Genomic DNA, 22,370 nt, shown 5'->3' with positions numbered 1-22,370 from the left:
TTATTTGTTCACATTGGTCTCACCAAATTTCCCCTTTATCATCACAAAATACTCCCCAGTGAGCACAAAATACCCTAATTTAGGGAAAAACTCTCCAATCTGGTATCGAATCACAGACTATAACTTGAGAAATCCATAGTGTTACGCAATATATGAAAAGAAAAATGTGTTGTATATGATTGCCATTGTAAAATGATAATCTTCAACATATAATTTACTCTTCGCCCTAGTGCCTATAGGATACTGCAGGCGCGAAAATAATTTTGAATTACAAATTTTGGTTACATCTATTTTTTTTTCGGTATATCTTAATATTTAGCTATTTCTTTTTCTAGGTCGCGTTTCTACTGATAACACGGGGTAAATCATATAATCACGTCTGTTGTTGGTGCAATTTTAGCAAAGCATACATAATACCTATAGTTTTAACTTTCACTTTCTGTTGTACGTCATACATTTACTAACTACTCTCCATGACGCTGCAAATCCTACGCGTCATACGTAATTCATTTACAATTCGCTCTAGTAATTGTACATATTCCAGTTGCCATTGTCAACGTAGCAAATACCGTTATTCGGAGTGGGGTTGGGGACGCGCGAGGGGGGCACGTATCAGTGGCACGGTTGAAGCGCGAGTTCACTCTGTCACTCGGTCATTACGGTATTTATCTACTACGCGTCCCACATTTACGATCTTGAAAGAAAAAGTGACAATGCCAGAAAACAAACCATTTCAACGTCTTCCGAAGAATGTTGTACCTAAACATTATAATTTAGAATTAGTACCGAATTTGGAGAAATTCACGTTTACTGGGAAGACGTCAGTGAAAGTGTCGGTAAGCGGAGATTCTATCATATCGCGATTGTAAATACTTCTTACCTATTTTATGTGATGAGCTAAAATGTACATTTGCTTTCAGATTGTAAATCCAACCAAAGAAATAGTGTTGAATTGTTTGGATTTGGAGTTGACGAATGTCAAATTGCAATACGGTTCCGATTCCATACTGAATCCTGTAGAAGTTAGACTGAGCGTACCAAATGAAACTGTCTCCATACTTTTTGAAAAATCATTGCCGGAAGGCGATGCGACACTATACTGTGAATTTACTGGCGAAATTAATGACAAAATGAAAGGCCTATATAGGAGCAAATATTTGACTTCGAACGGCGAAGAACGCCACGCTGCTGTTACACAGTTTGAAGCTACAGATGCACGCCGATGTTTCCCTTGCTGGGACGAGCCTGCGATTAAGGCTACCTTTGACATATCATTAAAGGTACCTGTGAACCGTGTGGCCCTGTCCAATATGCCTGTCAAGGATGAAAAGGTTAATAATGATATAAAATTTGTGCAATTTGACACCACACCTATAATGTCTACATACCTGGTTGCTGTTGTTGTGGGTGAATATGACTATGTTGAAAAGAAGTCCAATGATGGTGTGTTGGTCCGTGTTTACACACCTGTGGGAAAAAGCAAGCAGGGTCTCTTTGCCTTAGAAGTTGCAGCTAGGGTACTTCCATATTATAAACAATATTTTGATATTGCCTATCCACTACCTAAAATCGACCTGATAGCAATAGCAGATTTCTCTGCTGGTGCAATGGAGAACTGGGGATTGGTCACATATAGAGAGACATGTTTACTGGTTGATGAGGAACATACCTCAGCAGTGAGAAGACAATGGATTGCATTGGTAGTTGGCCATGAATTGGCCCACCAATGGTTTGGTAACCTTGTTACAATGGAGTGGTGGACTCACCTATGGTTAAATGAAGGTTATGCCTCTTTTGTCGAATTCCTGTGTGTCAATCATTTATTCCCTGAATATGATATTTGGACACAGTTTGTGACTGAAACCTATATCAGGTATATATTATTTGTACTTTTTTTTTAAAGTAATTGAATGTTGCAAAGAACTGATTGACCACTTGATGGAAAATCGTAAACACCATCAATATTAGATCTAGATTTTTATTATATATATCTACTAGCTGCCCCGCGCGACTTATATACTATATATCACCCAATTTATATAATATATTTTTAAATTATAGCATATACAATATTTTATCTCCTTAAGGGTAAAATTTTTACAAACTTTGAATGTCATATTTATTTATATTTAATCAACAGCCTCAAAAATAAGTTTCAAGTTTTTAGCTTCAAAAATGACGATTCTTCCATACAATTTTTCAACACCCTACAACCCTTTTTTCGCATTCAAAAGTAGCCTATGTCCTTTCTCAGGGTCCAAACTATCTGTGTACCAAATTTAATTTAAATCAGTTCATTAGTTTAGACGTGAAAGTGAGACAGATAGACAGGGTTACTTTCGCATTTATAATATTAGTAAGGATTTATACAAAAGCATCATGGACATAACAAAATTTAGATGTACTCCTATGCTCTATTATAGGGCTTAGAAGATATTTATATATATAGTTATAGTAAAGTTTTTTGATTCAAATTACTAAATCAAAACATTATATTAACATTTATCCAACTAGTTCAATATCAAAGCTGTTTAGAACATGTAAATTCATAATATATTGGAAGTACCATTTAGAAGTTACATGGTACTTTTTGCTTTAAAATGCTATAGTAACAAAAGTGTCATGGTACATACATATTTTATTTTATGGTTAGTACAAAACATTTTTATTGAAGGAGGAAAAAACTTTTTATATAATTTATTATAAATAGCACTACAGACAGCTTGTGTCATCTGTGGTAACACTCATGCATTTTGGAGGGCTATAATGTCAGGCCTCTCAAAATCATACATATACTTTCACTGCTTATCTCATTGTTTTACTGAAATACATATACTTGGTAGCTGATATAGGTGAGACCAAGGTAACTTTTGACAAAGTCTACCTCAATTTAATAATGTATATGATATGTTTTTACATATCAGTCCATACAAATCTTTTGTGGGCCACTTCTGAGGATAATTTTACTGTTCTAAAGACATTTGGGTGTTTGCCAGTTGCACATAAGGAAACTGCATGTTCATTGTGAATATCACAAAGAAAATATATTTTTAACAATATTTACCATTAGTCATGTAATTTAAAATTTTCAGGGCACTGGAATTAGATTGTTTGAAAAACTCACATCCGATTGAAGTTCCTGTTGGACATCCTTCAGAAATAGATGAAATTTTTGATGACATATCATACAACAAGGGTGCTTCAGTTATTCGTATGTTGCATAGATATATTGGTGATGATGATTTTCGTAAAGGCATGAACATTTATCTTACCAGACATCAGGTAAGCTTACCTCATCTGATTATTTTTTAATTTTAAATAATAATAATATAGTAGGTATGTGCTTATTGATTTTCATTTAAATTTTTAGTATAAAAACACCTTCACTGAAGATTTATGGACAGCACTGGAAGAAGCATCCAACAAACCCGTGGGAGCTGTAATGTCTACTTGGACCAAACAAATGGGCTTTCCAATGGTGCAGGTCTGTAAATAAAATTTATATTACACTAACTGTCCCAACAAACATTGTTTTGCCATAACATAAAAAACAAAAATTTAGGCGTGGACTACCTCTAACATTTAGGGGGATGAAAAATAGATGTTGGCCGATTCTCAGACCTACTCAATACGCTCACAAAATTTCATGAGAATCGGTCAAGCCGTTTCGGAGGAGTATGGGAACGAAAACTGTGACACGAGAATTTTATATATGAGATTTATTGCTGTTTATCTACTCTAAAACTACTAGAATTCCGTCCTAATGTGTAAATACCACGCAAGTATGTGGCTCACACAAGAATTTTTATAATACATGAATGAATTCTAAATGAGTTTCTCTAATCTACAGATTCAGACACTGAAAACTTAATATTTAGTTACCAATCCTTAATATAATAATTATAGTCATCAATTTCAGATAATCTATTTGTATATTTACTTTTTAGGTGAGCTCAGAACAAAGAGGTTCAGATCGAGTTCTCAGACTGACTCAACAAAAGTTCTGTGCGGATGGTAACCAAGCCGATGATACAGTTTGGATGGTACCGATCACCATCTCTACACAGGAACAACCTTCAAAGGTATATACATATATATATATATATGACTTGACTATACTTTCCTTACTTCAAACGCAATATTTATTTTATGGTTTTTTATTATCAAGCTTAGATATCTTATCAAATGCTGTTGTTTAGCATTAAATAGAATTAACTTAAGTAGAATTCTCACTAGACAAATACGATTATTGATATAATAAAATATTAAATTAGATATAAATTACATTATTACATTTCTTGTTCTACTCTAATGTATATATTTTTCTAAAGTAATTTCAAGGAACACATGTATACAATAAAATCAAGATTATAAAATAAATATTAATACTCAATTTTATAATAGTATCGAATGTAGGTTCGGTTTTGATAAAACCAATATAAACCAATATAAGAGGCAGGGAAATGTTTTAATTTTTGGTCAATCTATAAGCTTTTTTTTAATAGGGGATTTTTCAAGAAGGGTATATTAAGGTTTCTTAAGGGTAGGCAATGCGCACGTGTTTCAGGCGTCCATAGGGTACGGTAACTGTTTACGATCAGATGGGCTGTACGCTTGTTTGCTACTGACGTGGTATAAAAAAGAGAAATGCTGTAAAAATGACTGTGGTGTCATCAGCATACAAAATTATTCCACATCTATACTGCACGGTAAAAGGAAAATCACTATATAATAATAATAAAGCCCTTTATTCCGTTTACAATTCTTTTTAACTATAATATATTTTTTTACAATAAATCTCTAATTTCTCAGTGTGCCTTTTGGCATAGGCATTCTCCAGTGACTTCCATTGTTTTCTATAATGTGCAACTTTTCTCCATTTTGTGGCTACAGTTGACTTTTATTTTATTATCTGGCTACCCCTCTCTGATAATTATATACTATAAATTACATACCATTAACTTTTCAGGTGGCACTTTCTACGGTATTGGAGAAACGAACTCAAGAGGTGGTACTAGAGAATGTTGCTGAACACTCATGGATTAAACTTAATCCTGGCACTGTAAGGCGTGCACTGTTTTAACTGCTATCTTTGTTGATTTCGAAACCCAGTAGTTAACCTTATAAATATTTCATATTTGTGTATAATGTCACAGATTTACATTAAAATATAGTATTAAGGGAATCAAAGCAAGATTAATTTCTACTTATTTAATATACTAATGACGGAGCTTTTACGTATATTACTTTATAATATATGTATGTCTAAAATAAAATTTATCTGAGACGTGGTGTAGGCTTGCCCTCCGCCACATTTAACTCAAATATACGGTGATATAGAGGTGGTTACGATAGTTGTGTTATGAAGCCTAGTGAAAGTTAGCTGCTATTCCGAGGGTAGGTTAAGAAACAGCACCTTCGTAAATATGGAAAAAAAACATTTCCTTCTGGTTATAATTGCTATCAAAGCATAGTTAAACCTATATATCGAAGATAAAAAATAACGATAGCTTTAGCGCGTAGCGTGGTGAATTATATGTCAGCTGATAGCTGGCTTTATCATACTGGGTTACTCGTGAGTTGAAGATATTTAATTATAATAGTGACAATTTGGCTTTTGATAATAATGGATCTTATACATCATAAGTTTAAGTTCTTTTCAGTTCTTGTTTAGGAATAAGAGATAACTTAGTTTGTTCAGATTTGTTGCGTACAAATATAAAAGCCTATATTACGTTGTTTTTGCATTTAATGACCGTCTATAAAATGTTTAAATATAAATATTATTATCATTCATAGTAAAGTTTTAAATGACAAGACAATTATTTAAACATTATATTAAAAGCAAAAATAACTTAATAGCGTGTTCTACAATTTATAGAAACTAAGATTTCATGGCAACTTGAATCGGGAGAAAAAAACTGTTTTTTTTTACGTCTTTGCAAGGATGCGGCTCCTCAACCCACCCTCGGAATTACTGCTGATTTTCACTAAGCTTCATAATACAACTTTCTTAACCATCCTCGAAGTAGAAATAGAAATAATCTTTATTCAAATAAACTTAATATAAGTACTTTTGAATAGTCACATTTTTTTAATCTACCAGATACTTACTTGTTGCTCCTTTAAATAAATGTTGTTTAAGTTTTCGACCGAATACAATTAATATACAAAGAAAGTATCTGGTTGCATACTACGAAAAAATCTTATAAAATTGACGTACTATTGCAATATTCTTTGCATATAATATAATAAATATTCTTTGCACTAAACATTTAATATTTTTCCGTATTTGTATTCGACAGTGCTTATGTTAAGTTTATTAGAATAAAAATTGTTTCTATTACTACTATAGAATACTAATTATCGGTTCATTTAAAACAGGTGGGATACTACCGTACTCGTTACCCAGCTTCGATGTTGGCGCAGCTGGTAACAGCGGTCCGAGATGGCTCACTGCCGCCACTCGACCGCCTTGGATTACTTGACGATTGCTTTGCGCTTGTACAAGCCGGACACACGCATACCGACGAGGTACTTCGATTTTCTACTGCTTGTTATATTTTATAATTCCACAGACGTGAATAAGACAAGAATTATACATGTACCGCGAAACATTAAAGGCAGACAATGTAAAAAATGTAAAAAAACTTACACTTATAAAAAAAATTTACAAAGTAGATAATAAAAAAAATCATATTAATGACTCTTTATGACAGTGTGACTATGATTAACGGGAAAAAGTAGTTTATCCTTAGTTGTATTCTTATTCATTTCAAATAATACGGATACGGCCTAATTTCTTATGATTGCTTAAGGCGTTAAAATCTGTAACAAATTTTCTTTCACATATATTAAAATTCTGCCCAAATTAAGAAGATGCTAATCACATCAATGTTAGTCGTCTATTTGTTGTAGGAACTTTTTGTATTATTTACCAGAGAATAACTTTGCACAAAGTTGTCTGCATGTTTTTCACCAAATACTGACACTAAGCGGGTTTGCAAGCTGTGTCCCGGTGTCAACTGGTAATAAAAAAAAAAATATCACTTTTTTTATTTTATATTTTTAACTATTTATAATGATTGCATATTTTATTTTACAGTCGTTAAAACTAATGGAAGCATTTAACAATGAAACAAACTTTACGGTGTGGTCGTCAATATCCAATTGCTTATCGAAATTAAGCGCTTTGTTCTCGAACACAGCTCTCGACAAACCCTTGAAAAATTACGGACGCAAGTTATTTTCGAACGTCACTAAAAGATTGGGCTGGGATGCTGAAGAAAAAGAAAGCCACTTGGATACACTTCTAAGGAGTTTGGTACTCAATAAAATGATTAGTTTCGAAGATCCTGAAACGATAAAGGAAGCTAAGAGTCGGTATGTTTATTTTATGTTAAGTTGAGTTTAGTCAGTAACTGGTGTTCAATTAATTGTCTCTATACTTTGACAGTGACAGAAAAAAAAACCCTATTTATTAAATATAATATAATTTCAGACATAAATATCATCAAATTAGTACAATAGTTTGATTTTATTCAATTGTAATAACTGAACAAAATATGTTAGTCAGTAAATGTGACTACACTATCTTATCAACGTTGTTATTGACGCCCATTAACTGTTTTTATCTTGCGACGGCTTGTATATAACTTTGTATGTATAATACAATATTATGTAATATGGATTAATAACCCTATTGCTAGTAAAGTACCATGTCAGTTTGACTTCCACGCGGTTACTCCTGGAAACCATCATGTTAAATTATGGTGTATACTGTTAGTGTATACGAGTGCACCATTCCATTAAAAACAAAATTAATGGCAGGTTTGAGAAGCACTTATCGGGCGCTGCACCGCTGCCGGCGGACTTGCGTTCAGCGTGTTACCGCGCGGTGCTGGCGTCGGCGGACGCGGCTACGTTCGACCGCTTCCTGGAGCTATACCGCGCGGCCGACCTCCACGAGGAGAAGGACCGCATCAGCCGCGCGCTCGGCGCGGTTGCCGACCCCGCACTGCTGCACCGCGTTCTCGATTTTGCTATATCGGTAATTAACATCGACCGGCTACTTAATCATCGTCGGTTTCGACGTAAATGGCGTATGACACTGAATGACACTGGGGTGGTTCACCCCAGCAGAATTCCTGGGAAACAAGTAGCATATGCTTGAGTCCCGTACACAGCGGTTCGTAACAGCCTACGGATGACTGGAACTGGAAAACTGGTAATAATTATAATAGGTGTAAATGAATTACGCTGGGATGGTTCACCCCGGTAGTATGACGGCAAGGAGCGTATGCTGGAATCATAAGGCCAAGAGGATGAACCGAATTGGAACTAATTAATATATATCTCGTATTTTTATTATGGCTCATGGGCCATATATATAGCCTATGCGTCTGATATAGACAGTTTATGGCGTGATGGTCCGTAAACAGCTCTTTTCGCACGGGTGTGCATAAGAATATCAATATTCGTCGAAATATATAGTACTCTTTAACTGTTGTTTATTATTACCGAATAAAAGGTCAAATTTAAGTGTGCACCACAAATATCATAAAAATTAGTAATTTTGACCTATTTTTTTTGTTATTTGTTTAAAATTCTGATTCATGATTAGCTCTTGCAGAATATTTTATGTGAATTAATAATTATTAATTCACGTAGAATATTCATTAAACTTTTATTTTCGTAAATACTCGATAAATTTCAGAATAATTCTAACAACACCCATATAAATGTTTATAGTCATCATCTGTAGGTTGCGAAAGAAATGCTACGCAATGCAATTTTTTTCTACTGTACTAAGACAAGAAATAAATGTATATTTTTTAAACTATTTTAGGATGAAGTACGATCCCAAGATACAGTTTTTGTGATTGTGTCTGTAGCTGTGAGTAAGAACGGACGAGATCTGGCATGGCAATTCTTCAAGAACCATTGGCAAGAATTTATGGATCGCTACCAGGTACATACACATTATTCTCTTTTTTTTTCTGTATAAAGATCATCAGTTACTTGTAATAAATGGTTTTAGTTCCAGTCTATATATGGAACGTAATATTATTTAATCTAATTCAATACTATAAATATAGCTACATACCTGAAATTAAAAAGATCTCTATGTTTGACGCAATATATAATAAATATAGATGTAAAGGTATATAAGAGTTGTTGACTCAATATTTGTACATATGTGACAGCGCATAGTAATGATCTGCTCTATCTGCTGTTAGCGTAAGAGTAAACTCCATTACTAATCTTTTCCACCCCTCCACCCCTGAATATCTAAAAACCAAGTTCCAATTTCATATTAAATCCCCCGGTTCTGCTTTGCGTAGTACCAGAAGCCTATGTTTGACGATCCCTGCTCACTCCTCCACATATTATTCCAACTCCTTCACTGTCCAAGCCATTCGCCTCTGGAACTCTCTACCACTCTCCATTCGATCAGCTCAAACACATGCATCATTTAAAAATAGACTAAGATCTCATTATCTCTCTTCATAGTACATTTTTTTATTTTATTTTATTTTTCTCATTTCTTCCAATATGTAGTATATATGTATGTATATATGTAGGTTTATATATTTATCCCTAATGTAAGTATGTATATCTAGTAGTATAATAAATAGTGTCTTATGTGTGCCACCTACCCTATTCTATGTACATAAGTCCTCTCTTCTAGGTTGTCAGTAAGAGATTGCATTTAGCGATAAGACCGCCTTTTGTTATTTTTTACTATTTACTGTATTTTCTCATTATTTTATGTGTACACAATAAAGAGTTTTTATTATTATTATTATTATTATTACTAATCTGTCTCACGAGTTTGTAAACTCAATAAATTAAATTAAGAACTGGCATGAACCTTTAAATATGACCGGATGTACCTTGCACGCTGATTAGTTGAATGTAATGTACCATGTGCTTCAATCTTGTCCGCTTCTAGACAAGCACAATGACGCAGTCGAAGGGTTAAAGGTGAAATTATCCATAAAAACGAAGTGACCGCAACTAGTAATTGGGCTTATGTTTTCAGGGCGGATTTCTACTAGCGCGGCTCGTGAAGTCTACTACAGAGAACTTCGCGTCGGAAGCAGCCGCGCAAGAGATTGAGGAATTTTTCCGTACGCACGTTTCACCCGGAACGGAACGGTCGGTTCAGCAGGCGCTCGAGACAGTCCGTCTCAACGCCGCCTGGCTGCGGCGAGACCTCGCCACTACTACCGCCTACCTGCAGCCCTACCACTGAGCCTCCGCCGCTAACGATCTACAGCCGACCACTGAGTTTCACCACCGCCAAGCCGCCAACCTTTTTTCCACAAACCAACGCCATTGCTGGGTCCAAATCACAATGCTAAGCTCATAACAAAATTTAGTTGTTTGATAGAACAGTAGGTGCAATTCCCCAATGTAGATTTTATTTGGGCCCAGTGATATTTTCCTTTCAGCGGTACTTTTATAATTAATTGTAGCACGGCAACCAACCGTTAATTTACTTTAAACAACTTATCATTAATATATCACAAATAATACAAAATAACTATGTCATGATAGTCATGAACATGCATAACACGACTTTACTATCGGTTTATTGAACAAGTTCTGTGACAGTATTGTCGTTCCATATCGTACTACTGTGAATTATAAAAGTGCCCAATCTATAATGTAAAAATACTTATCAGTTATTTTAATGTAATTTACTTATAGTAAACTATTTATTCCATATATATTATGAGAAGCGCCATTTTCAATATTATACAGATCAGATCGAAATTTCAAAATAGCTACAAATATTGCCTATCACTGTCAACATTTTTAGACAATAATTAAAAAATAATAGTTATGTTTAATTATTTTCAAAAAGCGCCCTGTACTCTTATCAGTCTTCAGTTTTTAAGGTTATACTTATAATACAATAATATTATACACATATATTATGCGCTGTAATAGGCTATAAATTTATATTTGACATATACCAAAGGCCTATATCGGTATATATAATTATATACTATACATTTTATAAATGACTCAACATTATATGATTAACTATATGAAATTCTGTTCGCTAAGCTAAATGCTTATTACAACACTTTAAAGTCTAAAATTGATAGCTTGATTTAATTAGAAATTACTTCACAAATAACAATATGAAAATATATACTAGCATAAAATTATCGTCGTTACGGATTCACTAGACACAAGCAATTCATTATGTTCCACCTTGTTATATAACAATGTGGAATATAATAAATGTCTTATGTGTAGTATATTATATTTACACAGGGATATCGTAACAAAACAAATTAATAGTTGGTTTGATTAAAAATATGTAATATTGTCTTTACCATGTCTGTATAAAAGTGTAAAAATATTATTATAATTTGTAAAAACATGTTATTAAATATTTTATTGGTGCTGAACGCATTTAGTTTTTGTTTATTTATAATGAGCGGTAGGAGTAGTTATTTGCATATTTTCATAGAACAGTTTCATCATTGTGCAATAAATAGTTTTTTTTGCACTAGATTTAATTTAAGGCGAGCATTTCTGGTTTTTTGGACTGTATAAAAATTGTGATGCATGTGACGGCTATAATATTTGTAAGTTACCAACATATTAAAAATTGTCTTTTGTTATGATTATAGATTTGTTTTGTAAGACTGTGTTATCGTAATAAATCGTACAAAATCAACTCGATAATGTATTGTCTATATATTCACTACCCTTATTATCAGTAGACCAGTCAGATGGTTTATAATTCCAATGCCTAATCAATGTGGCAGGCTATTTGATGATACGCTTTATGCGTATTATCTCATAACAAGAAGGAATGATTGACTATCTGAATGTCTTAACGGCCATCACAGCATACTGTGTCATCAGCACAGAAATAGAGGATGATTAAAACTATTAATTACATTCGACACAGGCTGCCAATGAAGCGGTTAGTAAGATAAAGTAATGGAATCCCCTGCGGAACGGTACACGCTGACGCAACCTAAAATCAGAGAAAAATTATTCTGGTCAAATAGTTTACTGAGGTATATTATGAATTATGATTTCCAGGGGGTGTGAATGACAGGTTGACCTAAAGTTTTATTTATAAAAAATTATATTAATAAAAAGTACCCACTTCACTCCACCCATGATCAAGTAATAGATTTATTATGTAGTTTTCATATATCGCTAATTTGACAAATGAAACAGATTATTAAAACAGTACGTCTATATTGCACTATAACATCTCACTTAGTATGTATTGTACAAAATATGAGATTGGGCTAAAACACAAAACAATTACACAACAACGCCAATCAAATATCTAGGAGGTGAAGTTTACATCCAAGAAAAAATAAGGTTATATTAGAAAAAAACGCCATGAAATATTGCAATAGCCAATGCTGTACAAAAATATTTTATACATAATCACATAACTAAAAACTAATATACACAACAAATAAGGTGTATTTATACATATTATGGTAAATAGTCTAATCAAAATGTATTGCTTGTATAGATTTCATTACAACCATAGTTTTGATAAAGTTGATAAGTTAACAACAATAATTTGCGCCATTATGATTTTAATAATAGACTAATTATATTAGATGTTAAATATTTCGTTATATACAATATAATTCTTTTACAATCTTTAGACTCCATATTAAGCCAGTCAATTCTATTAAATTTTTAAATGTTTAACACGCCCAAACCTACGTATACAATAAGTATACGGGAAATGTTGGATGAAACAATTACAAGACTTCATGTTCAGGATACTTTTTCAGCAATTACCGAGTTACAAATACATAAAGACCGATGATAAATATTTTGCTTAATTAATATTTACAATATTGTACAACATTCATAATGATGTTTATCACTCGCAAGCTTATATGTATTTATAGATATTTGTAAAATCAGATTTGCAATTAGGTGAGAAAGGTCATTATTTATAATAGAGGGCGTTTTTTGAGATTTTCGTATTAAGGAAATTAATAGATTAATCGTTTAAATTGCTATTGTATAGATAGTAGTTATTTCATTGGTCAATGTTAAAAATGTATAAAGAAGACAAAGGCAACATTCTGTGTTACGCAATTTAATAATCATATATTTTTTTGTCTTCAATGGTACTATTGAAAATATAATTTTAGCTAACACCAGTTAGTTGCTAATAATTAGACTATTATTACATATAATTGAAATGTATAAAAATATATACACACACTCTCACGCATATTCGGACGGTTGGTACAACAGCTATTACAAATAAAAACTTAAAATATATTATTTTAGAAATGTAAAGGCTGGAGTCTAAATATGATTCGAAAAAAAAAATTTTTTATTGAATCCAAAGTTCATAGGCAATGTATACAATTAGTATTAAAACAAAAAACCTAAATTGCTATTGAATAGAATAGAATATTATAAAAACAAGACTGTCTAAAACTACATTATTTCAAAGGAAATCAGGACCAGATACAGAGAGAACACTTTCGTTTTACGAGCATGTAAATCCTTTAACCAAGTACCACTTGATATTGACCTGTTTTGTTCCAGCACTGCCTCAGTTAGGAAACTCATATGTAACCAATTCTTTAACGGTACATAGCCGTACTTTATTTGTGTATTCTGTGGATACATCGCTACTTGTGGGTATGTTGGTCTATGTACTGTATAACTACAACTGAAATACTGTCACGTGATTACTTCAATATGTTAAAATTGGCTAATGAAAAATTTAATCTGGTAATACTATTGGCGAAGATTATTAATTGGCATAGGACAATTTTATATGACAAGTAACATGTAAAATTACACCGTTAATCTTCCTAAATAAAAAAAAAAGGAAATCAGAATAATTTATAAATTTAATAGTCACATATATTATAGTTCAATCAGTTGATCAATGAATATTCTAGTATACCACAACAAAAATATTACTAGAAATATTTTTTCTATTGTTATACAGACTCTTTAAAAATAATCAGTCAACCAATATAAAATGACTAGAAAATAGTAGTAGTACTTAATTTCAAACTTTGATTATACAGATATGTAAATTTATTTTTGAGACTAAATAGGTAGTTACGATTTATAGTGCCCAAGCCAGATCCTAGTTTTGTTAAAAATTTCTTCTCGGCTGAAAACTGATAAAATCGTTAAAATAATTTGTATTGTGAAACCTAGTGGCTACGTAATAAAACTACTTTTACCATTATAGATGTTTACAAGGCTAAAAACATTGAGCTATCGCTGGCTTGCGGGCCACCTGAAATTGCGTTCGTTAAGATATTTAGCGCCGCGCCGCCCGTGTCATTACTAATGTTTAGATGTAGATAAACCTCCAAGTGGTAACGACGTTGCTAAAGTTAAAGTTAGGATTCCTCGGCCAAATGTACAATTTTAATGTTGTTATCTAGTCATTAAAATAAATTTAAATATGCAGTACTAAATATATTATATACTTATGCTGTGATGATACATACTTAGATCAGAAATGTGTATTTAAATAATATGGCACTACTACCGTTTTAATTAATCCTAGTGCCTATTTAAAAAACAAAGTGCAGGAATAATTATATCTAGAATATTATAGAATAGCTCTAAGAACGTTCATTCTTATGAAGATCCTATATTGGGTTTGAACGATAACAGTATCTAAAGTGAAATTTATGTAATGGACGACGCTAAATCTGAAATTTCAAAACACTTATAATCTAGAAATAAATCCTAATAGGGAGAACACAAATGTTCACTAATCTATACAAACACATCTACACAAATTATAACTAATTTATAATTAGGTTTATTTTACGAGTTCTCGCAGCAATAATCATTAGTACGTAAAATGTTTTGCATACTACTGCTTTATCTTTTTCATATTTTATGTTATGAGCAAAATATTAGTTTGTCACAAACACGACTATTTCAACGATCTAGACATATTAATACGTATCACAAGATCACACCACATAATGATGTATGTATTATGAAATAATAGCAGTACACACTCCGTAATAGTACTAATATATCAAATAATATAGATTTCTATTGTAGTAGTGATATATTGGAAAATGGTTTCATTTCTAGCAGTTTACTGTGAAAAAGAATTCATTACGTAATAGTAAATTAAACAACTTCGTACGCACTATGCCATTTGTTAAGAAAGTTAAGCCTCTGATTTTGTTATGTTAAAGTTCTAAATGTATGAAATATTATCATTACTACCTGATGTCCGTTCAATAATGTTAATATTGTGTCGGCCTAAGTTTAAGTGTCTCAATATTAACATCTGAAATTTATTTTAATCATCATTATTTTGATATTACGTAATTTGTCTAAAATACCTTCTTTATTTCTATGGCTATCAATAGGAAGTTAGAGGATTCTACTTAAGAAGATTTTTATAAAGGCATTCAATTATGTATCACAATTTCAAATTCACTGTAATCTGAAATTATTTAACAATCAGTTTGGTCAACAATATTTTGCTGTAGATGAAATAATAAAAAATACTTAAGTAAACTATAATAATAATTGTCCAAGTTTTACATTCATATAATAACTCACTGTCTGATGTAACATTTTATAATAATTAGTAATAAAGGTTTTAAAAATTGTAAAAAAAATATTCTACGAGTTTTTTATGAATTATAAATCAATAAGGTGAAATAATGAACCAAAGCAAGACAATGATGAAGTATTCTTGAACTTTACACTAATATATGTAAAACTATTATACTTTAATTATTTATATTTACGTGCTGTGTCATATTTACATAATAAAAACATAATTATGCATAAATCTTTATATACAAACATGTAGATAAATTCAATACAAAACAATTTGAGCAAACTTGTATATCGGATTTAAAAAATAACAGGTATATTACTTTTTATTTCCGATATATTTATAAAATCAAGCTTCTTTTAAATATTAATAGTAATTAAAATTGTATAAAATAGCATTGAATGTCATAAAAAATATATTATTTGCCCAATGTAGTTTTTAATAAAATATGAAACAAACTTGATCTACATTAATAAAACATATTTTTTAAATAAAGCTCTACATCTGTATCATAGTTAGATCAGTTGAAATGGTACTGCACTATAACTTCTACATACTTATATCTTCATATAGGTGCATTATATTTGGTGACAAAACAAAAAACATAATATTAAATATAATAATACAATATAATCTATTACTCTATTTCCCATTAAAACTCTAAAGGCCACATTTGTAAGTAAATGAGCTCTACTAACTATATCAAATACTAAAGTGGTCGTGCTGTTGTCGATCACATATAAGATTTTTGACTATAAAACTTTGAGCACATAATGATCGTGCACGCGGTGCAGTCAAATGGCACCTGTAACCATCTACTTCCGGGAGTCTTAACAATTCTATAGGTATTTTAACTTATTACGCCCTTCGCTACCTTTTAATAAAATATGATAAATTATATAGAAGTTCTTATGGCCCTTGTTAAATGCATATTTATTATGGATTAAGCCTTTAAATTTTACCCAACTATTTTTTAAACTTTCTGCTTAATATACTATAACTGTGCATATCCACATGTCAAATTCATGTCATATATTTTTTAATTGTAAACAATATTACTATTCTATAATGAGGCATCTTGGCAGGTGTTCATGAAGATAGTCAAATAACTCGGGTGATGCTCCAGGACAATTTGTCAACTCCAGCTCACGCAGTTGCCTCAGTTGTATGAGACTAGAGAGGCCTCCAGATGTTAAAAGTGGACAACCTGAAAAAAATTACACTCTTATATTGCAGTATTCCTAAGACTTATGTTTTATAGTCTGTCATAATGATATACATATATATATAAGACATGACGATAAATAATTATTTATACCAATCTACACATAGAACATACGTGTGAATAATATTTTCAATAAATAATACATTTCACTGACTATTCTACATATTAATGAAACTTACTACATTTTTATAAAATAGAATTAAAAGCAAAAAAAAATTTTTAAGAGTTTTTATTTAAATGCGCTAAAAAGATTTATATGATATGAAAGCATGTCTCGGCTATTTATGTATACAAATAAATAACATTTAATTGACCGTTTGTAATTTATTTACATAAGTTCTCGATTTTGGGACTTTCACTTGCAGATAGCTAATGTTATAAGAAGTAGTTTAGGGCACTCTTTATTTAAGAGTTAAATCCTAGGCGGACAAAGTCTCAACAACATCACTATAAAGTGTCAACACATAAACTTACCAGCCAACGATAAAAGTTGTAACGATCGCATGCCACAGAGATGTTGCACGCCGAAGTCACGCAATTGTGAGCACCAGCGCAAGAATAAAGCTACCAGTGATTGCATGGTGCTAATATATCCAATTCCAATATCTGTTATGTGTACACATCTACAACAAACAATAGAGGACTATAAATAATCTTATCTACCAAAAAATATTTTATCTTTGTGTTCAATGGCAATACCAGGTATTAATTTACATATAAAAAAAAAACATTTAATTAAAAATATATATAATATCACCCAATATAATATTATACTATATACTCTATACATGTAAATAAAATTAGAATGTCTGTTTGTAGTATTGAAATAACCGTTTTTTACTACATGCATATGAATATAGATACGGTACATACAACCAAATAACACTTTTACAATTTTTGTCTGTCTGTCTGTCGGTCTGTTTGTTCCGGCTAAAATCTCTCTGAAATGGCTGGACCGATTTTGACGGGACTTATTTTGGTAGGTAGCTGATGTAATAAGGAGTACCTTAGGCTACTTTTATTTTAGAAAAATAAAATAAAATTCCACGCAAACGAAGTCGCGGGAACAGCTAGTCTTATATATAAAATTCTCATGACACATTGTTAGTTAACACAGTCCTCCGAAACGGCTTGAACGATTTTTATGAAATTTTATATGCATATTCAGTAGGTCGACTACTATCTATTTTTCATACCCCTAAGTGATAAGGGTTGTCCACCCCAAAGATTTTGTTCATATTTCTTGGACAAAATTTTATTTTTTTATAATGTGGCATTAAATATATACTCACAATTTTTTTCATTCTGTCACCAACCACTATTTTTCAATAGCGATTTTAATTTACATGGCCAAACAACCTTTGTGGGGTCAGTAATAATATAAATTGCACATTAAATATAAAATACCTATCAAGCGTTAATTCCTCAAGATGGTTTAGATCGCATGCGATATATTCGAGAGCGTTGTCGGTAACACGTGGACACCAACTAAGATCGAGGCTCCGCAGCCGCGGGAGATTCTCGGCGAGTAGTTCCACACCCTCATCTGTCACTTTACTGCACCCACTCAGTGACAGAACCGTTAAGTTTGGCAAAGAATGTACTGAAAATATAAAATAATTATAGAAAAAATTTAGAATATATATGTATAGTATTTAGCGGATTTCCCAAGCCCAAGATTACATTAGAAAATTATATTGAATATGTATTAAAATAAAACCGTAATCACCAATATTAACGACGCCATGATTAGTCAGTTCCCAACAGCTGTGAAGTCTGAGTACGCTAAGTGAAGAACTCTGCTTGGGCGAAAAATATCCAAGGGCCGCATCAGTTACGTGGTACGCTTGCAGTGAGAATTCATATAAAGACGGTAGTAGTTGCGCCACTGCTCCCACCTGCGAGTCATTATAATGAATTAAACTAAGTACACCTACTATATGGGACTATAGCTAGTTCGATCAATTTAGCATCTTCATTTAATAGTCTTCTTTATCTTAAATGGCTGCCACCAATTTTTATCGATGATTTCACCAACATCATGGAATGACACATACAGTGGAATTTGGTAGTAGTGGCTGTGATAATTGGTATTCAATGGAGCTTATTCTTGGACTAGTCAAGGTCGAAGGTGACTTCGTTAGTTACACTGTTTTAGAAGTATAAATATTTTTTATTTCAAAAAACTTAATCTAGGATTGTTTCAATATAAAGTCATATAATATTTACAATACCTTTAAATAGTTATATCCATACAACCTTGAGAATTTCAACATTTTGTTGAACTAGATATGTCTAATTTAAGTAGTTACAAGATCGAGATCCCGTGAAATCGGAGTTACATTTCTTACTTGGTACAATTATTGTACAGAACTTTAAACTGACCAATTTATACACTAATGAATGAACTAGGAGTACAAATTGGGCTGCTTAACCAACAAGCCAATGAGCAGGTACATCCAGTAATTATAGATAAAAACATGATTAGCTGTTCTAACAATTTAAAATAGTGAGTTTATCGACACTGAATGTTTTTAAGTAACATTGTTATAGACATTACGGTTCTTATAATGATCCATATATTGTATTCTACTATTGCTAATAAAATTTTGTTTCTTCAAGTACTATTTAAATTGACGGTCCACATCAATTATCAAATGGAACCAAGCAATTCTGACTTCGACAATAAGCATTTAGGAAGTCGCATCAAAACGTAAATTACTGTGGTTTTATATGTATTCGAAATTAATAGAGCCTCTTGTTCTATTAATTTCGAATACACGACGACCCACGACGGCCAGACATACGTCTTATTAGTAAACGTGAAAGATCTTGTATGTGTGTCCCCAACACAGGTAAGAACGATCCCCAAACATGAAACCTGGATCGTGGTTCCTTTGGCAGGTAACAGGTAACAAAGTTGTAAAAATTTTCATATCAAGTTCGTTACTGATATTCAGGACACACATACAAGAACTTTCACATTTACTAATAAGACGTAAGTCTGGCCGTCGTGGGCTCTTGGGCTATAAGGAATGGTACCAATGCCAAAGGCTAGGTTAGGATTAAATTAACAATGTCGTAAAAATATAACTCCAATACTTACAGCTTCATCAGCAATATTAATGCAGTCAGTAAGCGTGAGTGAGACGATTCGTGGAGTTAGACATGCCCATAGACCAGCCTCTGTTATTTCATTGCATCCCGTTAATTCTAACTCAAAAAGAACCTAAAAATGAATGAGTATTATTTGAATGATTAGCATGACAACATTTGATGATGTAATTATCAAGTGTGAGTGTTACAAACCTGCAAATGATCCAATATAGCTTCTAACCCTCTATCTGTTATAGTGCTTCCTTTTAAGCTGATAGCATGCACATGATGAGCTGATAGAGGAAATTGTTTTATAAATTCATTGATATCATCATCAGTTGCCGAAAGTAATACAACACCACGAATACCTCTTCTTATTAATGAATTATAAAACCTTTGCATGCAACAACCAGTTGACAAACGTAGTTCGCGGCAGTCGAGCACAGAGACGAGGCCCGCCCACCACCGTGGTGAAGAATACAGCACATCTCGCCATTTAGTGCATACTTGCGATAGAATCCGTCTGTCATTCACGTTGAAGTATAAAAAGAATTTTTCAAGGAACCTTTCTTCTAGAATAAATTGACTCCACACTAAAGGTCTTGGTGAGGGTCGACGGCGACGAGGAACTCGTGGGGCAGTGGCCGTAGCAGGCCCACAAAGCGCGTTAGCGACTCGTTCAACCACGCCAGGAGAGCGCTTGCGACCACGCAACCCGAGTCCCGTTATGCGACGTGATAACTCTGCGGAAGCCCGTTCCACCACGCCTTGAGCCGACACCGACGACATCTTCACCTTGACACGGCGAATGGTGTCTGACGGCCGCCCACCGCCCGGCCCTGCACCACCTGATCCGTGCTCACAGCCCGCCACCGCGCTACTATTTATAAGATGTAATTGGTATATTAAAATAAAATTATAAGAGTTGTAATTAGATTTTTTGATTTTTTTTCTACAATTCCATAATCAACAAATTATTTACAATATATTCACACTACATCTTATTTTTGAATCCTATTAATCCTAATCAATTTGAATGATATTGATTTGTTTTTATTCAGTAAACCAATATAATGGGATGTGAGTACCTAAAACTGAGAATAAGAAATTGTTCCCTTGCTTTGATAGCACAGTAATTGGTATGGATGATGGTTACACTACATACTGGATGTGCACCAGTGAAGGAGACCAAAAGGAGAGCATGAAATCAGCTCAGTTAGCCCATCATAACAAATTATGATTTCCAGAAGGGAACACATGGAGGTTGCTCTTAGATGACTTACATTGCTAGCAATGGGGGTCACTAGTCCCCATGACTAATACCACTATTCTTTGTTGGAACTATAATATATTATGTTTGTGATATAATTTCCACATAAGAACAGAGAAAATAATTCCTCTAAGGGATAAGAGAAATTAGATGCTACTAACAACTAGCTTATCTAGGTTTGACTCCAGCTCATGATGATTCGAAACTAAAACATTGAGAGTGCATTTCTGGGTAATGTCCCTTAAAATTTTATATGTATTTTGTAATGAAAATAGCATTAACTAACTATAGAAACAACCATTAAACATGAATAATATTAGTTTCTTTTTTTTATTATGGCTCTTAAGTTTTATTTATTTCTATTGTTGTTAATAAAATCCTATTGTGGTACCTTAAGTACATATGACAGTGCCATGTGACTTTTACTATTAACAGTATATGATACTGTTAAATATAATAAATTACATTATATTCTATCATAATCACAATAAAAGTAAGATTCATTTACATATATACATTTAAAAATGTATACTTCTCAGGATGTTAGTACATTTCAGTAATTTAACAAGATTATTGATATTGATTCTTTACGGAAAAATATTTATATCTATATAATGTCTACATATTACTGAAAATAAAAAATGTAATTGTACATATACGTATATTTAATAATTCAAATTTGTATGGATTTATACAGTAGTTTGTGTAGCATAAAAATCAATGACACTGCATACAAAATACAGACCTTTGAATAATTGACTGGATATAGAAACACCATTTTTAATAACATGTGCTACAGCGTTTTTATATTTTATTACAATAATATTAATCACCATTAAAGTTATGGAAAAGAAAAAATAATCATTGATATAATAGCTGCATTTGTAATTTTGTAATCGGTAAATAGGTAATTGGCAGTTTTACCAATGTTACCAACATAAATAACAGTTAAGTATGAGCATAGAGTGAGCATAGAGTACCTCTATGTAGTTTTTGTATACTATCTCTATGTACGCGATTAAAAATAATAAATATAAATTAGAAGCACTTATTCAAATAAAATAAAAAAATATGTACAGAGATAAATATAACAGAAGGATTTTTTAAATTATTTTGATAATTCAAGGAGGTACTCAATCTGTGGGCTTGGGATAAGGTCTAACCAAAGCCGTAAAATTACGGGAAAAAAAAAA

At 32.3% G+C, this 22,370-nt stretch overlaps 2 protein-coding genes across 4 annotated transcripts; one reads left to right on the top strand and one right to left on the bottom strand.

Moving 5' to 3' along the window:
• The first annotated feature begins 362 nt into the window (after nucleotides 1-362).
• Nucleotides 363-10,998, top strand: LOC131848150 (puromycin-sensitive aminopeptidase). The gene is made up of 11 exons (XM_059197915.1): nucleotides 363-836; nucleotides 921-1,873; nucleotides 3,093-3,282; nucleotides 3,371-3,484; nucleotides 3,948-4,082; nucleotides 4,970-5,062; nucleotides 6,385-6,534; nucleotides 7,106-7,383; nucleotides 7,831-8,050; nucleotides 8,849-8,971; nucleotides 10,046-10,998. Exons 1-11 carry the CDS (start codon nucleotides 474-476, stop codon nucleotides 10,256-10,258), a joined length of 2,832 nt encoding a protein of 943 aa, XP_059053898.1. The 5' UTR covers nucleotides 363-473; the 3' UTR covers nucleotides 10,259-10,998.
• Nucleotides 10,999-14,934: 3,936 nt separating this feature from the next.
• LOC131848169 (F-box/LRR-repeat protein 16) lies at nucleotides 14,935-22,089 on the bottom strand. Of its 3 annotated transcripts, none has more exons than XM_059197938.1 (7): nucleotides 21,923-22,089; nucleotides 20,121-20,787; nucleotides 19,918-20,040; nucleotides 18,541-18,709; nucleotides 18,219-18,414; nucleotides 17,286-17,434; nucleotides 14,935-16,793 (listed from the first exon to the last, which is right to left on the bottom strand). In XM_059197938.1, exons 2-7 carry the CDS (start codon nucleotides 20,694-20,696, stop codon nucleotides 16,645-16,647), a joined length of 1,362 nt encoding a protein of 453 aa, XP_059053921.1. In that variant the 5' UTR covers nucleotides 20,697-20,787; nucleotides 21,923-22,089; the 3' UTR covers nucleotides 14,935-16,644. The 3 variants fall into 3 exon arrangements, with proteins under 3 accessions (XP_059053921.1, XP_059053922.1, XP_059053923.1); XM_059197939.1 differs by having other exon boundaries at nucleotides 20,121-20,784; XM_059197940.1 differs by lacking the exon at nucleotides 19,918-20,040.
• Nucleotides 22,090-22,370: the final 281 nt, after the last annotated feature.

Source organism: Achroia grisella, unplaced genomic scaffold (assembly GCF_030625045.1).
Source record: "Achroia grisella isolate CSIRO2021 unplaced genomic scaffold, CSIRO_AGI_Agris_v1 utg546, whole genome shotgun sequence".
In the NCBI taxonomy this organism is placed as follows: domain Eukaryota; kingdom Metazoa; phylum Arthropoda; class Insecta; order Lepidoptera; family Pyralidae; genus Achroia; species Achroia grisella.
This window is presented reverse-complemented; position numbering and strand designations above follow the sequence as displayed.